At 40.5% G+C, this 19,983-nt stretch overlaps 1 protein-coding gene across 1 annotated transcript; it reads right to left on the bottom strand.

The window, feature by feature from the left end:
* Positions 1–4,043: 4,043 nt before the first annotated feature.
* rsf1b.1 (remodeling and spacing factor 1b, tandem duplicate 1) lies at positions 4,044–18,706 on the bottom strand. Its single transcript, XM_010731143.3, has 16 exons — positions 18,502–18,706; positions 15,180–15,271; positions 14,118–14,210; positions 13,486–13,691; positions 13,244–13,344; positions 9,421–13,004; positions 8,978–9,259; positions 8,714–8,818; positions 8,554–8,633; positions 8,322–8,376; positions 8,124–8,236; positions 7,939–8,006; positions 7,588–7,801; positions 7,257–7,480; positions 6,950–7,129; positions 4,044–5,924 (listed from the first exon to the last, which is right to left on the bottom strand). The coding sequence occupies exons 1-16, from the start codon at positions 18,653–18,655 to the stop codon at positions 5,362–5,364; spliced, it is 6,114 nt and encodes a 2,037-aa protein (XP_010729445.3). The 5' UTR covers positions 18,656–18,706; the 3' UTR covers positions 4,044–5,361.
* Positions 18,707–19,983: the final 1,277 nt, after the last annotated feature.

The raw sequence follows: 19,983 nt of genomic DNA, 5'->3' as shown, positions 1-19,983 counted from the left end.
TTTCTGACTCTGTCAGCCAAATGTACAGTGTTTTTAGATGAGGTTTTCTATAGAACTGTAATTCAAATGCATTTGTAATATCTTGTATGAAATATTTTCATTAAATAGATATATTATAAAAGAAAAGTTATGGTGGTCATGTCTTCCATTTTTAAATGTTATGTTCAAATTTATTTTATTTTTTTGCAACAAAAAAATAATCATTAATGTTTTTATTGAAATGTATTGAGTTGAAACAACTATTGCTTCATTGCAAAGAACATTGGTATATACGTTCATGGTCTCAATAGGTTAGGATGCATTTGTGTTCAGATGTATGTGATAAATGTCCTGCGTAAGAGTATGTTTATGTTCGGTTTGACATGCACACATCTGGTAGAAATGTGTGCGGAAGCCCAAGACAGATATATCGGTGTTGTTCCTGAAACATTAGGATGAGTCAAGGACCAGATTCAACTCAAAATGGACAGTGTGAACATACTTCATACAAAAAAAACTGCTTCAGGTTGTCAGATGGATTTGGGGTGCAAACCTTGTTTATATATTTTGGACAACAATGTTGGCCTATGGCATAGATGAATAGGCCACCAGGGAAATATGTATAAAATATGTTTTATGGGATTTGTTGACAGGTAAAATTTTGCAGATTTTAATTTAAATTTTGCTTTATATAAAATATCCTAAAATTCAGAACCAATTAATAATTTTTTTTAAACAAAACAAATAATGAACCAAACAACAGTGCATGTCCTTTATATTCCTTAAAGACGTTTGGATAAAAAAAGAATATCACGTCCACCTCCGGAACACTTTGGTACTTTGGCCTGCATGGTATCTGTTACACAACGTGGCCTTTGAGCCCTCTGCTTCTCACACGGACTCAGCCGAATGCCAAATAAGAGGTCGTCTGTTCACTCTGCAGCATAGATAACATTCAACACATAAACAACATTCTAAATCCATGCTTATGAGAAACATGTGACTGACTCCACATGGCTGTTAAACACAGGTATATGTGAAGAGAATGTTAGCGTGGACTTGCATGCATGCTGACAACCTCTACAGGAAGTGTCTGAGAGACTTCAATCAAAACCTGCTGTTTCTTTAATGTGCTCATCTGCTGTGAGCCTTCTGGCTTTATGCTGTTTGGCTTGGCTTGGCTCAGGTCGCTTTGAGCTGTCTGCTTTGGTCCAGGTTGATCCAAGATCGCCTGCCAAACACAGGGAACACTGCTGCGTTCACTGCCTGAGCAAGTCATTGGTTAAAAACAAATAGCAACCTCTTAAAAATGCTCTCCCCACCAATCCAAACAGTAAAAAATAAATAACATAACCTACTTAAATGAATAAAACTACAATGGATCAGCATGCATATTAATGTGCAAACAATTAAAAAAAAACTAAAAACTAGTAAGAATAGTATACTGATACTGAAGTTTCAGGTAACACTCCAACCCCTTTAGTCCCATTTTGGATGTTTCTGTGATTGTGCTATGTACTGTACTGATTCGCTCCCGAACTCATGAGTAGTTGGCACCTTACATGGCATCCAGTGCCATCAGTGTGTGAATAGGTGAATGAGATATGTAGTGCAAAAGCTACTTGAGTGGTTAGGAGACTTGAAAGGCGCTGTACATACAGTAGCATGTCTATAGACTCATAAGTCTTGTTTATAATTTTTCACTCATGTTTCATGGTAATTTCAGCTATCATTCATCTGTTTTCTGGTGTACTGAATGCTCACTTTCTTCAAGAACCTGAAATCCAAACATGAGCTGTGTATTAAAACTAATTAATTTATTGGATATATAAAATGTTGGTGGTGAATGGAACAAGCCACGAGTCAGGCCGCCTTTGAGGCTTAAAACCCATTTTATTATGACAAATGTACAAGATCAGATTCATAAGAAATAACAGTAAAGTTAACAAAAAAAATGTAAGGAGCAGACAAAACACCAACAACCAGTCTACTAGCATCTATACACAGTGGACAGGGTGTCTTTCCTCCCAGATTCATCATGAGGTAAATAGGAAACTCTGTTAACACTTCAGTCATTGGCACCGACTTCCTCCCTTTAATCCCATCGCAGCCTTTATTTCTCTCTCCATTTCTATGCAGGTCTTGCTACAGGTTATTACATAACCGTTGAGATACATATTAATACATTCTCCTTATCTCTGTGGAGAATTTAAAAAACAGGGTTACATACAGCACATAGACATCCACGTTCCTTTACTCTGACTCAACCCCACCAGAACACACACTTCTATTACATGTGTAGAATTGGGTTTATTCTGTCCGACTAATCTAAAAGCTAAATATTGTGTATAGAAGCCTAAATTGTGTGCACTGCGAGCAGCACATATAGGTTTTTGTCTTGGAAGTCATGTTTTGGCCGTAGCCAGTATCAAAACAGTATGATAAATAGAGTGGTTTATCCTCTGAAGACCATGCTGAGACTAATTTACAAAATATTTTACAAACAGGCCTCATTTCTTCTCTTAAATCAGATCCTAGATTTCTCTCTACAATAATCCTTTCTCTCCCCCGAGCTTCTTGTAACATGCCTTTAGTAAGTCACTGCATGCTTACCTATGCAGTTTCACTGCACAGCGATGAGATAAACCCTGCGTCATCTACTTCACAAGTCCGTCAGCACTAAAATGCAACAGGTTAGGAGATCCTTAAAACATGCCAAAGTTTTCTGGTTTTCTTACAAAAAACTGTTGTGCCAATATTACTTCCCTAGAAAAAAAAAAGAAAACTATTAGAAACTCATGCAATCCCAAAGAATTGCCCAATATATTTTTTTCCATGATTAAAAAAATGCCTCTAAATATATTACAGCCAAAACTACAGATATACACACAGACTGGTTCCAGCAGAGGTCAGTGAAGTCCCCCCCCCTCCCCCGAATTCAAAAACTGCATCCCTACTATCGCTTCAAAACAAATTATTCCACTATGTTGTTTTTTTTATTCTTTTTTCACAATCTTGATCTAGTTTGAGGTCTTAAAAGTTGCCAGTTTACAGCAACTTCACCTGAACGTCAACTCAAGATTCTGAAAAGGGAGAATGTGAACAGAAACATGGGTTATGTTGTATGTGGGGAGAAACAAACAAAAAAAACTAAAATTAAAAGAAAAGAAGGGGGGCGTTTTGGAGCATAGTGTTATTTTAGTTAATAAAAGCAACAAGTCTGCAGGTTTTTGAACCTTCTATGAAGGACAATGTACAAAGAAAATAAGACACTTTACATCAAAGAGACAACACATAAAAGTTTAGATATACAAAAAAATACATTATTAAAAAAAATAAATCACAAAAAAGGTAACATAAAAGGAAACTAAACTAGAGGTCATGATTAGGAGGGACACAAGTTTTACTTCTGACTTTGTTTTCCCAAACAAACATAGTACTCAAAAAAGTTCACCACTGATACTGATGGCAGCGCACATACTTAATATGTATGTATAATTATATATGTATACAATATACAAAAACTAGTCTATCATTCAACAAAAAAGTTCAAGTGGAGGGCTGACAAATGAAGACTGGTTCCCTATTTATTAGTCTAGAAGGTTATTAGACAAGAATAGTCTCTTAACCAGGACAGTTTGGACATTTTGGGAAATTCACTCGTTTTCTTCTGGAGGACAGTTACCACTCATGTTCCATTAAATATGAGGCTGTAGCTAGCAGATGGCAGAAGAAGCTACCGTGGCTCTGTACAAAGCAAACTCATTAACACGTTGTATCTCGTCTATTTTATCTGCACAAAGCTGTGTCTGCGAATTGACGTTCGTACCAAGCTGCAACCTCCACGTCCGTGAAGTGAAGCCACTGCAGAAGTACCAAAAACTGCAGTTTCTCAAACGGCCACTTGAGGCTGGCTACAGAACAAGTCAATATTCATAAACCATCACATTAAAATGTCCAACTTCACAGCAGAAATAAACATGTTTACAGCCTGGTACAACAAACAGTTTTGGTCTCTATAGCCAATTTCTCCGTACATGACAACTGTACCGAGGCTGAATTTTTATAGAACTCACCTGTTCAGATTATATAAAGTCTTAAAATAATGCAGAATTAACAGTGCGACCACTTTGATTGACAGGTAGATGCCATTACAGACGGCTTGTTTGAGCACCCAGGTGTTATTCGGCCTGTCTCAGGTCCGTTGATGATCCACAGCTGCTGATTTTTAGATTAGCCAGGAGGTGGAAGGACTTTCAACACGGCCACGGACAGTGCCACAGATTTTGATGGACCCAATGGTGACGTTGTGCATACGCTGTCCATTCTTTATACTGTCAGTTTGTACAGATTTAACAAACAAGACATAACGTGCTGTGTGTTGGCAAGTGGACCTGTATCACCTCTTCATGCTATGATTATCGTGGCCAATCAGTATCATTAACGATTATCAAATTTCCCCCGTTGTATTACTATCAGTGCTGAAATTAAAACTACTTGCCGCAAAGCCATGTTTTAAAAATGTTCAGATTTCTTTAGGGTTTTTAAAAGACTGCAAACTAAATAATACAATGAAGGACCATGGCGTAGTCTACTGCAACCTTGGGCCAAGCACCCAAAAACAAAGCATGTCATAGCTAAAGCAGCTAGAGGCAGGCAGGTCCTGCTGTGGCTGCTGTCTGACCGGAAGAAAAGAGCTTATTAAAAGTAAACCAGTCTGCTTAACTAAGCTGACCTGCAGTAGCTTCATATTTCCTGTACGAGTGTGGTATCAATGTTCTCACCGACACTTTCTGCCTTTCCCAAAAAATGCCAAACATTTCCTTTAACGGATAAGATGTAAAACCACGATTCATCTTCAAATTTCTAATGGAATGACTTATTTTTAAAATGTCAGTCATTTTGCATTCAAATGGGCAATCTTAAACTATTTACCCACATTTCAGTGCCAATTCTCCATCAATGTAGACGAGTACAGGAGCTAAAATTTGTAGAAAACTTGGATGGAACAAAAACAACAACAAAAAAGACACAGGACGATGTGACAGAAGAAATGAGGGACATTGTTTCAGAGGAAGAAGGTGGTTTGGCAGTGGAGCTGGATGACGTGGTTGGTTTGCAGGTAAACGGATTATTATCATCAACCAAATGAGAGTTTGGTGCCCTTATTTGTTGTGCAATCCCACAGGGACAGCATTAGACTGGTGACAGGTATCCAGTTCTTACTGTAGCAGAGATTGCTGAGACTCTGAGCTCCAGATGACACAGGTAAAAAGGACGAGGAGGTGGTTGGAGGTGTTGGTGGGGGAGGGAATAATAAAGTTAAGCAATATAAAAATACAATACCACAAAAAAATGAAACAGTACACCATATTTTTGTTTTTACAAGTCTTCGTTATTGCAGACGTAGTCCACTAGGTCTGTGACTCCTAACAGGTCGTCTTCGTCGTCATCCTGCGCTGCCATCTCCTGGCCAACCAAACCGTTTGGTGCTATGGCAGCGGCTGGTGTGGCACTGATGTTTTTGGGTGCCTCCAGACTCGGGATGAGGCCTGGAGCGGCGGCCGTGGGTCGGCTGACGGGGCCCTCGAGGCTCTTTATCATGCTCTGTCCATTGGTGGGTGGCAGCTCCACCGGATTGCAGTCCACTGCGTTTGTTCCCTTTGACTCCTCGTCTGCTATTTCAGCTGCTTTCTTCTCCTTCGGTTTCTCCTCCGGTTCCTCGTCGTCATCGTCTGAGTCAATGCGGTTCACCCGTTTGCGGATGGGGCGGTCCTCCTCCGACGATTCGTCCGAGTCGTCGTCCGAGTCGTCGTCTTCAGAAGCTCTCCTGCGTTTTAGTGCGAGCCGCCTGCGCCGCTGCCGGGAGTCTTCCTCCGAGGAGTCGGCTCTCCTCTTCACCCTCGGATTCCTCGATTCCTCCTCAGAGTCTCTAGAGAAACTCGCTGGAAAAGAAAACAAGAAGCACTTTTAGCTGCCTGGAGTTCCTGTTACCTAGATATACCTGATGTTTATGCTTATAACCAGATGAGCAGAGTATCACTCTGAACCAACTAGAAATATAAAACCCAAACAAAAAAACACCCTGCAGCATTTTTTGCTTTAAAGTAGTTACAAAAGTAGTTACACTAGTTTATCATTTTCTGCTTTGTGTGACATATACTAGTTTATTTATTATTTAGGCTTTGAGCTTTGTTTTCTGACAGTGAAAGGCATAAAAATGTCACAGACATTTGTAGCTTCAAGGGAAGCTTGTCCAGTTTTACACACAGGGTGTGGGTAGTGTGTTTTTGGTAGTCTTGACAACTGTTGAAACAAATGTGTTAGACAAAAGACTGCAACTAACAACTAACATTACCGGCTGCTCTCTCCCATCTCTTGCATTTATAAAGCTGAGATTCACAAAAGGCTTTTTTTTTTTTTTTAAAGATCCTAAGAAAGAAGTTACTTCTCCTCAAAGAGGGAAGCTGCTGGTTAAATCTGACCAGTACAAAGGAAGTACTTTTCTGGGAGCTATTTGACTCTTGAATGTTTTAGCATCTGGTTTTCTTTGTGATTGTTTGTGGTGCAGTGCACAAAATTTACACACAACAGATATTTGATGTGAACTCAACACAGGTAAAAAACAAATTAAATAATTAATTTAAAACTTTAATAGTGTCCTAGGAATTCTAAGTATAGTATCACTCTGTTGCCAAATGATACAATTTCTAATGCAGACTAACGTGTAGTGACTCCATGTCTCTGTCCATGGTGCTGAAAAGGTTTATTTTGAAATAAACAGCTATATTAGTTCATCTAAACGGTTTTTATATTTACATTTTTAGGAGAGAAAAGGCTAATAATATCTTATTTGTGCCAATACAGGTTCATCTTTAACCTGTTATTATGAATACTACTAGTATTGTGTTACCAAAACAAAATCCTGAGGTCTTAACATGTACTGTGTGTGTTTGTGTGTATGACTGACCCTCGCTGTCGGAGCTCTCCTGGCGTCGTCTGGGTTTCATTTTGGCCCGGTTGGTTTCAGCCTGTGAACCTTCAGACTCGGACGTCTCGCAGTAGTTCACCTGCTTCTTCTGACTCCGCCGAGACCGCCGTCGACTCATGTCCAGATCACTGTCGCTGTACTCGCTGGAGCCTTCAGTCACTGAACACACACACAAAATAATAATATGAGTTACAAATGGTAATACTATAATAATGATAAATAAATAGCAACACTTGTGAGAAAGTAAAAGCCATGCTTGGCTCTAACTGTGATGCCACTATAATACCGATTTCATCTTCATCTTCCTCGTCTGTCTCCTCTTCTTCATCATCCGAGTACCCCTTCGGTCTCCGCCGCTTTCTGGAGCTTCGCCGTTGTGTCGGTGGCTTCCTGGCCCGCGAAGACCTGTGATGTTTACCGCTGCTGTTGCTGCCCAAGTCGCTGTTGTTGGACTCTGCCTCTGTTTCAGCCTCCGAGTCATTTTCTGATACGACGAATTCTTCTTCTGAGCTGTATCCACGGAGACATGAAATGCAGACATATAAATCAATCTTTCATAATATTCAGCAATGATCAAACCAAACTCTTTTATTAGTGTTTAGTCTTTCCGTTCCTACCTTTCACTGAGGCGAAACTCTTCCTCACTTTCCTCCTCATCTACGGTGCTGTCGCTGTCCAGATCGTTGAGTCGCCGGCGTTTTTTCCTGCGCTGTCCAGAGGAGGATCGGGGCGGGCGGCCGTTTTCCTTGCCCTCCTCCGCTTGAAGGATGGCAGACATGTCCTTTCCTCTGTGGCCTGTAATGTTGGCCATGTCTTTACCCCGACCAGCTCCTGTGAAAAAACACAAAACATTTTCTCAGATCTCAAAAGAATAGTTTGACAACTGTCTCTATCAGAAAGAAAACACATTTTCCATGCAGTACTACTGCTTTTAATTACTTTCAGAAGAGAAAGAATTCGAGTCGTACCTCCACCCTCTGCTTCTTTGATGTCTTCTTCAATTGCCTCCTCGATCGCCTCATCGAATTCATCAAATCTGTAAAATTAACAACAAAAACAAAGTTTACCATATGCAGTTCTGAATCAAAATCAGCAAATAAAAATCCCCAAAAGAGAAATTTACTTATGAGATATTAAAAAGTTTGTTTCAGACCTGTAGCTGATGGATTTCTTCGCCCTCGTAGACCTACGACCCCAGCTCTTACTTCGCTTTGGTTCCTTCTTCTCTTTGATGATGATCTCTGGCTTTTCTTCTTCTACCTCCACCTGAAGAAATTCAGAGTTTGTTAAAAAACACCAACAACAAGGCGAATATTTAACTAGCAAAAAATGTATCACAACGTGTACTTACAGAGGGCGTGATGATGTTTTCAACACTGATTCCAACATAGATGAGACGCTCTTTCCTGGAGGACATAACACACATTAAGTGCCCATTTCTTAATCATCACTGAGAAGAACTGTAAACTGAATGATACTTCTCTGAGTACAGGAGGGAACACTTCATTTCAATGTTAATTAGGTCCTCAAGTCACTTCACTACATAATAGGCACAGATTTAACGAACAGCCGAAGCACCTCACCTTCTCTCAGCTCGTTCCTTCTTTTTCAAAGCAGCGTCGAGATTTTGGAGCTGCTCTTCTAATTTGTCACAGAGCTTTTTCTACAGAGGGGAAACATGAAAGCTGCTGTCATATTTTGTTCATTTTGTCTTTGATATTTGGTGTTCTGACTGGTACGTACATGTTGACAGGGTGGACAGAACCATTCTCCGTCGGGGATGATCATGAGGGGAGGCCTCAGACAGGCTGTATGGTACCCACTGTCACACGAATCACACAGTAAGATCTGGACAGGAGATGTTGACAAATGTTAAGTGGATTATTGAATCACCTTACCTTTCCATCTTCACTAATTAGTGAATTTGTTGCTTGTCTGTTTTGTTTTCATATATAAGCTAAACATCTTTGGGATTTGAACTGCTGGTTGAACAAAACCACTACCCACCAGCTCAGGGTGATTTGGAAGACCACAATGTTTGCAGGGGTCGTCATTTGGAGGTAGGTCGTCATCTGAGGATGTTGAAGAGTCCGAGCTTCGTCTTTCCCTGTTGCGATTCCGCCTCTTTCTACTTCGCTCGACCTTGTAGTCTTCGTCGCTGTCGTCCTCTTCCTCAGTCTCATCCTCTTCGCTGGACTCCTCGTCGCTGCTCTCTTCTTCATCTGCCGAGCCTTTCTTTTTACGACGTGTTCGCGTGTTGGACCATCGAACCTTCCGCCTCTTTCTCCCCTGAAACAAACATCATGTTGACTTGACAACAGAGCAGACAGGACAGCTCGATGGCATTGTACTTTTACTTAAGTAAAGGATCTGAATACTTCCTCCAACACTGGCATTATTATTGTGTCTACTTTTATAAAAACTGTAGATAAACTAATGAACAATCTTACCTTAGGTTTCGGCTGACCCTCCTGATCAGCCTTTTTCTCCCTTGGCTTCTTCTGAACAGCCTTCACCTCCTCCTCTTCTTCCTCTTCCTCCTCCTCTTCGTCTTTCTCCTTCTCACCCTTGTCGTCCTCACGCTTCTCAGCTGATGGAGCAGCCTGTGATTTCTCCAGCTTTCTGTCATGGATCTCCACAGCCTTCGGTGTCGGCCTGGAGATCCTCGGCGATCTCCGAAGTGATCTTCCCACGTTGGTGTCTGACTCAGAGTCTCCTTGTCTCTCCTCTCTCTGAAGTTCAGCTTTCCTTCGGTGGGCCGGGCGCTTGACTTTCCGCCTAACACCCTGCTTCTGAGCATCTGATGGAGCTTCCTCACCATTCACCACCTCTTTTTTCGTTGTGGACTCCTCCTCTTCACTTTTGCTTTTACTTTCGTCAGTGGGCTTTTCAGCATCTGGTTCTTTGATTGGTTGGTCCGTTCCTGTTGAGGATTTGTTTTCTGGTTCTTTGCTCACATTTTGGTGGTCAGATTCCTCCATTTTGGTCAAGCTTTCACTCTCTTTGCCAGAAGGTTTCTCCTCCTTGGAGCTTTCACTCACTTCACAAGAAGGTTTCTCCTCCTTGGAGCTTTCACTCTCTTTGCCAGAAGGTTTCTCCTCCATGGAGCTTTCACTCTCTTTGCCAGAAGGTTTCTCCTCCTTGGAGCTTTCACTCTCTTTGCCAGAAGGTTTCTCCTCCTTGGGGGTTTCACTCTCTTTGCCAGAAAGTTTCTCCTCCTTGGGGGTTTCACTCTCTTTGCCAGAAGGTTTCTCCTCCTTTGAGGTTTTACTCTCTTTGCCAGAAGGTTTCCCCTCTTTGGAGGTTTCACTCTCTTTGCCAGAAGGTTTCCCCTCTTTGGAGGTTTCACTCTCTTTGCCAGAAAGTTTCTCCTCCTTGGAGGTTTCACTCTCTTTGCCAGAAGGTTTCTCCTCCTTGGAGGTTTTACTCTCTTTGCCAGAAGGTTTCTCCTTGGAGGTTTTACTCTCTTTGCCAGAAGGTTTCCCCTCTTTGGAGGTTTCACTTTCTTTGCCAGAAGGTTTCTCCTCCTTGGAGGTTTCACTCTCTTTGCGAGAAGGTTTCTCCTCCTTGGACATTTCACTCTCTTTAGGGGCATCGTTGTCCTTCTTTGAGGTTTTAATCTCTTTGTGACCAAGTTTCTCCTCCTTGGAGGTTTCACTCTCTTTACCAGAATGTTTCTCCTCCTTTGAGGTTTCACTCTCTTTGCCAGAATGTTTCTCCTCCTTTGAGGTTTCACTCTCTTTGCCAGTATCTTTCTGCTCTTTGGAGGATTTACTCTCTTTGCCAATAGGTTTCTCCTTCTTGGAGGTTTCACTCTCTTTGCCAGTAGGTTTCTCCTCCTTGGAGGTTTGACTCTCTTTAGGAGCATCTTTATCCTCCTTTGAGGTTTCACTCTCTTTGCCAGTATCTTTCTGCTCTTTGGAGGATTTACTCTCTTTGCCAATAGGTTTCTCCTTTTTGGAGGTTTCACTCTCTTTGCCAGTAGGTTTCTCCTCCTTGGAGGTTTGACTCTCTTTAGGAGCATCTTTATCCTCCTTTGAGGTTTGACTCTCTTTGCCAGAAGGTTTCTCCTCCTTGGAGGTTTGACTCTCTTTGCCAGTATCTTTCTCCTTCTTTGAGGTTTCGCTCTCTTTACAAGATTTTTCCTCCTTGGAGGCTTCACTCTCTTTGCTAGTATCCTTCTCCTTGGAGGCTTCACTCTCTTTGCCAGTATCTTTCTCCTCGTTTGAGGTTTCAGTTTTTGAGAGTTTATCTGTTGTTGAATCCTCTGTACCATCCTTGTCTTGACTAGGGTGTTTCTCAGTGTCGTTTTTGAGTTTTTCATTATCCGTCTCCTTTTCATATTCCTTGCTGGCATCCTTTTTACTCTCTGATGAAGGACTTTTTGCCTCAATTTGTTTAGGCGGTTCTTCTGAGACCTTCGTCTCGGAGTCTTTCTCTGTAGTCATCTCTGCATCTTTGATGTTATTGTGCTCCTCGACAGGTTTACCCAAGCCTGATTTGTCTACATTTTTAACAACCGAAGACTCCACACTCTCTTTAGTGTTGGACGTTTCTTCTGATTTCTGAGTGATTATTGGTTCGTCTGCCTTTTTAATGGGCTTCAAGCTTTGTGTGACTTCTTGGGTCTCTGTATTATCGCTCTCTTTTAGCATTTCTATCTTTTTATTGGCAGATGGTGATACTGCGTTCTCAGAGTCGACAGATTTATTTGCAGGATCTTTATCTGCACACTCTGTCTCTGTGGTTTTAATGACTCCAGACTTCTCTTTCAGTACAGAGTTATCAGTTTTCTCTAAATTAGTTTCACATGTCTCCATTTCTTTAGCATTGCTCACTTCAGCATCTGTTTGCTTCATGTCTGTTACATTTTCTGTCACCTCTGACTTCTTTGTTTCTTCAGTCTGACTTGACTCTGATGTGTCCATGTCTACACAGGCTGTTCTTTTCTCTGAATCTTTTGATTCAACCTCTTTGGATTTGACTTTCTCTGACTCACCAGCTGTTAATGTTTTATCGGTTTCCTTTAATGTAGTCGTCCTGTCTCCTGCACAAGACTTGTTTTTATCTGCTGGTTTGGATTCTTTTCGTTTTTCATGCTCTTCATGATTAGAAGACTTCTCGAGTGCATTATTTGTGTCTTTAGGTAAAGGTAGCGGTTCTGTTGGTGATGGGCAATACTCTTCTTTCTTTTCTTTTGATGCAGTGCTTTCCATATCTTGTTTTTTCTTGTCCACATCTCCTTGGTGTGATATGATTTCCTCTGTGGCCTTCTCTTCACTGCAGACTTCATCCTTTTTATCTTTCACGTCATCCTTGTCTGTGGATGTCGACTCGTTTTCTCTGGTTTCTACCGATTTATCTGCAGCTGGTTCTGTCGTCTGCTCTTTGTCAGTGGCAGCATCTTTTAGTGACTCGCACAACTGACTCTGGAGCTCTTTCTCTGGTGTAGGCTGAACCTCACCGTTAACATGATCAGTCACACTCTTCGCTTTCTTTGTCGGTTCAGGTGTCGAGTCAGCTTTTGAATCTTCCTTGACCTGAGAGAGAGATGGGTTTTGTACTATGATGCTGCTATTTTTTAAGTCTTCACTAAATTTCATTCCTCTTTTTTTCAAAGGGATTTTGGCCTGTTGGTCGTTCTTCAGAGCCTGTTGAATCTCCTCAGCACTGTTCTTCTTGGCCTCCTCTCCCTTTTCTGCTTTTACTGATATACATGGGGTCTCAGAGGCGGGTTCACTTGTTGTTGTGCTTGTTTTAGTGTCCGACACCTCCATCGGCTCTTCTTTAATGTTCTGAGCTTTTGTACTGATGCTGAGATCCTCAGCGGGTTTTTCTGAACAGAGTTCTGTTTCAGGTTTGCCTTCAGTGATGCCATTGAGCGACGATTTGGCCTCAGGGGCTTCTGATATCGAGCTGTCTTTCTGTGTCACTTTTTCATCATTCTCTGTCTTTGGTGAGACTGGACAGACATCCTTGTTGGTGTCTTTGCTGTCTTCATCTGATGTGTCTGATGTGATCTTTTTGACTTCACCTGTAACATATATATGGAGTAGAAGATCACATGGCTGCTTGTAAATATTTTCTTAAATCTTTAGTTTCACATAAGAAAATTCAATCAAATTTGGCTTTACAATACAACAGTGTAAATACTTTGTACCCAGTCATCCTGATACTAGCTAAAGTTAGCGGCATCAAACTGCAGCACGAACGTGCAACAGGCTGACATTTCTAACAATCTGTAAACAATTAATTTAAGAATATAATCTTTACCTTCTCCTTCGTTCTCCTTCTTTTCTTGTTCTTTTTTTAACAGCTCAGGATCAATTTGTGTCTTCAGCAGAGCCACCACCTCAGCTAAGTCGTTTCTATCTCTACAGGAAGAAAAGAGGGGATGAATATAAAAGCTCCCTTTTCAGAGTAGATAACTCACAGCACACCACATTAGCATTTAGATTCCATTTTGCTGCGCCTGCAGCATATTTGTCCCATTAAAGTCACTTATTTTTGCTTACTTGACAATGCATTTCCATGATGACCCATCTAAGTCATCCTGTTCCTCGATATAAACACGCACATTGTCGTCTTGGTCCAGTTGAAACCAATACATCTGACCGTCTTTGTCCCGGCCAATCGGCTGCAGCCGCATCTTATCTGGGTCCTCCTCATTGATGGCTGTTTTGAACTTGACATTTTCATCAAACTGACACTCGCACAAATACTGAAAAGAAAAAGTACAGGACGTTACAAACTGGCATCTATCACAACATATTACAGAGCGTTCTTTAGTTTAAATACAACATTCTTGAGTTCTGTGGAAAAAATCATAAATAATAACTGTAGCTGATAAAAATGGATGATTCAAGGGGGTGCAATATGTCACCAATATGTTTATATTTACACAGTGTGGTTAAACTTCAGCCACAGTTTGTCAGAAAATAAATGCAACAGTTTCACAAAAGCAGAGTTCCTGTTTTGTTCACCAGCAGCTGAGTGTAGCAATAGTGGTTCACCCCAAAGTCAGCTACAACCTCAGCTTTTATGTGACACCAGTGTTTTTTTCTCTAAACCGTTTTCATTAAAACTACAATGATACACAATTAAAAACAGGCGAGGAAACCAGAAAACAAAAAGACAGTGTGCATACTTTAAGTATCCCCGTCTTGCACTCTGTCGTCATGTCCTTGTATCCTTTTTGTTCGAGTTCCCATGCCCACGTTGTGTTGAACTCTTGGCATACCTGGAAAGAAAAATGAAAACACCATCATTTCTTCAAGTTATCTGCTCGCTTGAGTGTTGTTTTCATTCATGCTGACTGACAAATGTATTATGGTCAGACTTGCGACCTTTCGGGCTGACAATACCGATGAAGTTCAAACCTGGCGGTAGACGCTCACTTGCACACAACAAGGTGAGACGACGTCAGAAGTGCTCTGCCACCTTTGTTATACTTGTGGAAATGTGTGGAAAATACTATGACCTACTACCTCAACAAATAGCAAAGTCAAATCAATACTTTTTTTGCCAGCTGCAGCTAAAACTGATCATTACAGTTTTTAGGTATTTCTGATACGGACTCCACATGTTGAGGGGAAATTCGTGAATGCAACCTTAAAGTATTACAGAAGTTAGAATCAGGCAAATCAGAGTTGTCTCTCAAATCAGAACTGCTCGTGCTGTTATTTGCAAGTGATCAGATTGGATTTGCCGGTCCTGAAGTGACAGCAGACATCTATCCACAGACTCTGATGCACTTCTGTGCCTCTGGATTTGATGTTGTCTCGGTGTGTGTCGTGGTGCAAGTGACTCAAAAGACACTTGAAAAAATCTGAATTGAGTGTCCGGATCTGTAGAAATCTGATTAGGGTTGTGTTTCAAACTCTAATGTGGCTTAGATCTGATTAGCATGAATCACATCGATGCATCACGATTTCTTGACAAATCTGCAGCACAAATCAATATTTTTCAGATTAACAACAGATCAGGTGACTAATGTGAAAGATGATACTCGTAGAAGGGAATAATCATCAGACTCTTTCAGCAAACTGTTTTAATTTTATGGCCTGCAACAACAGACACACAAAATAAAAAGCCACCACTTAACAGCAGACAAAGTAAGCGACTATCTGTCGAACAAAGTGGAGCAATTAGTTGCAAAAAGACAGATTTTATTCTCAGGAGAGGAGTAAATATTGGTTTTGGAGTTTACCTTTACGAGATACTTCTCCCATCTGTCTGCTGACACTGACTTGCCGATCTTCCTCAGCAACTTGACGTGAAGATCAACCAGCAACTTTGGAACTGAGGAAAGATTAAAAAGACGATGTCACTCACAAAGTATCTAAAAACACATATTAGCATTGAGTCACAGATCATTAGAGACTTGCAGTAAATAACAGAAACAGATACCAGAATATCTAAAAACATAAGCTCAGTAAACTAACCGTGTTTGAGGGCTGTGCTGTTTGTAACTGACAGATGACCCGAGCCCTGAAATATTCCTTTTATTGTTAGACTAAAAATATTTGAGGATCTTCTTTATCATATCTTCATACTAGAGGTGACTGTGACATGATCAGAAACATGGATTTAGTAATTTTAGAGCTTAAATAAAACATTTCCACTGACTGGAGGAAACGTATGTTTCAGTGAAGAAGAAGAACATCAGTACACGTGTGGAAATATTGGATTGAAACGTTTGTTAACATTTTATCAATGCAGTGAGAACGCTGTGAGACCGTGAAAACGCAATACAACAGGTTCGAGATCACAGACAGGGCGAAGAATAACCCAGCCAAAAACCAAAGTATATAGTTTGAGACATGCAAGCGGGATAATCTAAAAACTAGGTGCATGTAAACAAACTCACTGATCCTCGTTCTTGCATAGAAATTAATCACAGGTTTCATTTGTGTTCAAAAAGTCCACTGACTAAAGATTCAGAGCTTTAAATCATTTTTCTTTGTGGACACATAATATACATATCAAGTCCCACTATTATATAAGGTTATAAATGTTTGTACATAAACTTTAGTGATCCCATGCAGGGATTAGTTTCAGTTGTCACTGGAGCAGAAGCACAAGAACAGACACGTGTAACTTAACAAAGACCGTACATGGTGAAACACCCCAAGCTTTTATTGACTTTGACTATTTTATTGATCACTGAACTCAACCTGCCTTTATTTGGACATGTGTCTTATTCATTTACAGAATATTTCATTATTTTGTATCTTCTAAGGTAATAAATACGAGAAGAGTTGATGTCAGTTAAAGTTGTCTTTTTCATTGTGAGCAACAGGCTTCACATGAAAACATTCACAACTTTAATTCATTTTCCAGAAAACCGTTTTGATTCTTCTGATCGGAGAACCCTTATGAGCTGAAGGATTAGAAATAATCCAGAGATGGACACGCGTTCAGACTTTAGGACAGCTTCAAAAGTACGGATTCATCACTCTTTCATTTCTCTTGTTTACCACGCCAATAGATCTGAAAAAAATCAAACTTTGCTGCTCATGGTTTCCATGAAATTAAGCAAACAACTGAACTGTGGAGAATCTAACCAACCTAATGATGTGCAGCATGTCTGTGCTGACAAAAGTTTGATATTTCTATGCACGAGATCGAAGCAGCTTAAGAACTTGCTCGAGTGGGCGACCCAGACGAACTTATAAAATACAGATGGGGTCTGATTGAGACCTGCGATTATTCATCAAAACATGAAGCTGCACCGTAGGGGCTCTGTGTTTATTTGGGGTTTGGCTTTAATCAAAATTTTTACAGTAATTAAAAACATCTATCGTCAAAGTACTACACAAACTTAAACAGAAAAAAAAAACGTGTTTGTTGTGAACAGAGAAAAGAATGAGGTGCACGATACAAATGAAGCTGTGAGGATGTTAACGCTTCAGCTTTTCCAGCTCTATCTGATGACAATTTCTCACTCATTTAATATCCAGACTACCTGAGCTTTGTTTTGTCTACTTCATAACATCATGGTGTATTTAATCCCTAGTTTTCTGACCAATCAAGGCGCTTCACTGACTGTCGTACAAGGTGCCGACTGCTCATCAGCATTTAGGAGCCAATCATCTACACACCGACGGGGTTCAGTATATTGCTCGTGCAGACTGGAGGAGCCGGGGATCGAACCACCCGATTAATTAACAGACAACCCACTGTACCTCCTGAGCCACATTCACACTAACTCATACACGACTGGACACACTCAGAGTGTGCTATACAATCTACAAGTCAAAAACCGGATAAAAAGAACACACGTTTATAATTTACTGGCACTGTTCGCCCGCTCTTTAAAGCCTTACATAACTCTGCTGTGGTACACTTTGTAGCAGGAGCGTGTGACGGTTAAGAAATACTGAAGGGCTTTTAATTTGAAACAGATGCAGGCATATAAATCAGAGAGGTTTTATACTAAAATATAATCAAATGATCAAAGAGGGAATTAGAAATAAAGACATGTGCCTCTACAGATAAATATTCAGAAAACAGATTTATAGCTTTCCCTGCATAAACTCTAATATTTATCCATGACGGCCAATGTATATAATGTTGGTGGAAGGTCGATTATTATGTATTACTTTCAATAAACAGCTTTGTGTTTTTAAACACATTAAGTTTTCATCAATATGAGGAGAGAACATCACACTCAATCAGGAAGACCTGAGACGAGGCTGCGCATGCGCAAAACAACGCAGCACAATTGGAAAAAAATTAGTCAAGTCAACCAGAATGAGCTCTACAACCGGAAGCTGTTGTTTTTTACGTAAATATATACACGTACGCGATTACTGATTACTCGGTGTTCACGTAAGAGTAAACGTGTGGAAATAACACAGCCACACATCAAATAGTTACTTAATGTATAGCGAGAACATCGCTGTATGTCTTTCAACAGCAGGATGATGTTTTGAGCGCCAAAATTAAAAAAAAAATAAGCGCTTTATTTTGAAAGGCTCCGCCGGAAGTCGTCGCTACAACGGGCGCTTTGACAGAAGCTGTGCGGACCACTACATGGCAAAATGTTTTAACTGTAAATAAAAGTGCACAATTAGGCGGCCGTCACAGACAACGACACGTCCACCGACACGCCGTCACAACCCACGACGTGTTGCACGAACAGGCGCCGTGTTTAGCGCCTCGCAAACACAGTTACCAGCGCAACAGTCATGCCTGTGTTGTGCTGCGAGTAACGTTACAACAAGCAGATAAAGGCTGCTTGGAAAAAATTAAGCCCAATTCAAAAGCTGAAAAGTGAGAGAAAACCTCGACTAATTCGGCGGGCTGACACCTTGGTGAGAATCAAATCAAACGCGGGCACGTTTTCCACTTCGAGCAGCAGCTCTGGGACGCGGTGAAGTTACATTTAAGTGAACACGAAGGCTGGAAAAGCACACAATAACACGCGACGAGCTAACGAAGCTGCTAGCCCGCTAGCACGGTACCATTATCATTAATGCTGAAGTCTCTCCTCCTCCCGTCAGCAGCTGGCTGTTTGTCTGCCCTACCTGAGGATGTGTCCTGCAGATATCTCTCCAGCTGGGGGAAGGTGAGCTCTGGTAAGTCCAGCAACGCTCCGTAGCGCTCCAGAAAGGAGCAAATCACGGCGTAATTTGGACACAAACCGGGGGAAGAACTCGCCGTTGCCGCCGAAGCAGCCATCTTTTCCACACCAGTGTCAAGCCAGCCGGAATTTAATTTAGTACTTCCGGTGTTGACAAAATAAAGCGCCGATCGACATCGTTTTAATCCACGTTTATTTCATTTATCCTTATTGTTTTTCGCCTTTTTTGATATATTATATACTCTTATTAATATTAATATTATCAATTATTTGATATATTATATACTCTTATTAATATTAATATTATCAATTACATAGCATTTCGTCGCTCTGCATTTGGGCAATCAGCCTTCTCTGTGGAAGCCACAACTCGGACGATACAAAGAGCTGCAGTTCCATCAGTGCATTTAAAACCAAATTTAAAAGTCTGCTAAAGGATACTCAGATCTGTAGCCACCGACATTGTGGGTGTATGTTATGCAGGGGCGCCGCCAGGAGTTTTGGGCCCCATGACAAAAAAATCTAATTCGGCCCCCTCTGCGCAGCTGTTGTCCCCACATCTCTAGGACTCAACTATCCCATCAAAAGCTTTACATAACTCTAATCAAAGGCTTGCAACTGTTTTTGCGTCTTGTAGTTCAATACTAGTACAAGCACAATATTTACTGCTGGTGATTTGTACATGCATGCAAGTCTGCATACAGAATGCAGTGCAGTTCACTATTTGATGCTATTAGATTAAAAGCCACCATAAAAATGTGCTAAAGGCCTTTTTTTTTTTTTTACAGTATCAGTGTATATCTATTGTAAAATTTCAAAATGGAAAATTCTCTTAACATTAATGAATGATTAAAAAAAAAGAAAAGTTATTAAATTTTCAATCATAATAAATTAACATCATCCTCTCAAAACAATGAAAACAGCAGATTTTTTAATTTAGCTGCACATATGTCAACAATATTGTCTTAATTTTTCCCCCCTATACGGCGCCCCTGATGTTATGTGCTATTGTGTGTAACTTTGTATTTTGTATTATGTGTCCTGTGTTTTTTTTCTTCTTTGTACTGTTTGTTATTGTGCTGTAATATGTTTTAATTGTGTCTGCCGAAGGGACTGCAGATGAAAAGTAGCTGTAAACTAACTCTGGTGCAGTACATCAAATGTAATCGTTTATGTTTAATACTGTATATGGTCCCATTAAATAAATAAATATTTTATATTATACGGTGATGTGATACAAGTACAAGTACAAGTGCAAGTACTACGTTTTGTTAAATATCATGCACATTTAACATATTCTGACAAGCTTGCACCGTCCTGCACAAACTGTAAAGAAAAAAACAAGCTCGTTTCATCCTAAAAAACATTGTACGTATAATATATTTTATATTTTTTTAGTACTTGATTTAAAAAAAAATCTTCCTTA

The sequence above is a fragment of the Larimichthys crocea genome, chromosome III (assembly GCF_000972845.2).
Source record: "Larimichthys crocea isolate SSNF chromosome III, L_crocea_2.0, whole genome shotgun sequence".
NCBI classification, from domain to species: domain Eukaryota; kingdom Metazoa; phylum Chordata; class Actinopteri; family Sciaenidae; genus Larimichthys; species Larimichthys crocea.
Note: the sequence above shows the minus strand (reverse complement) of the source record. Positions and strands in the feature narration are given on the sequence as shown.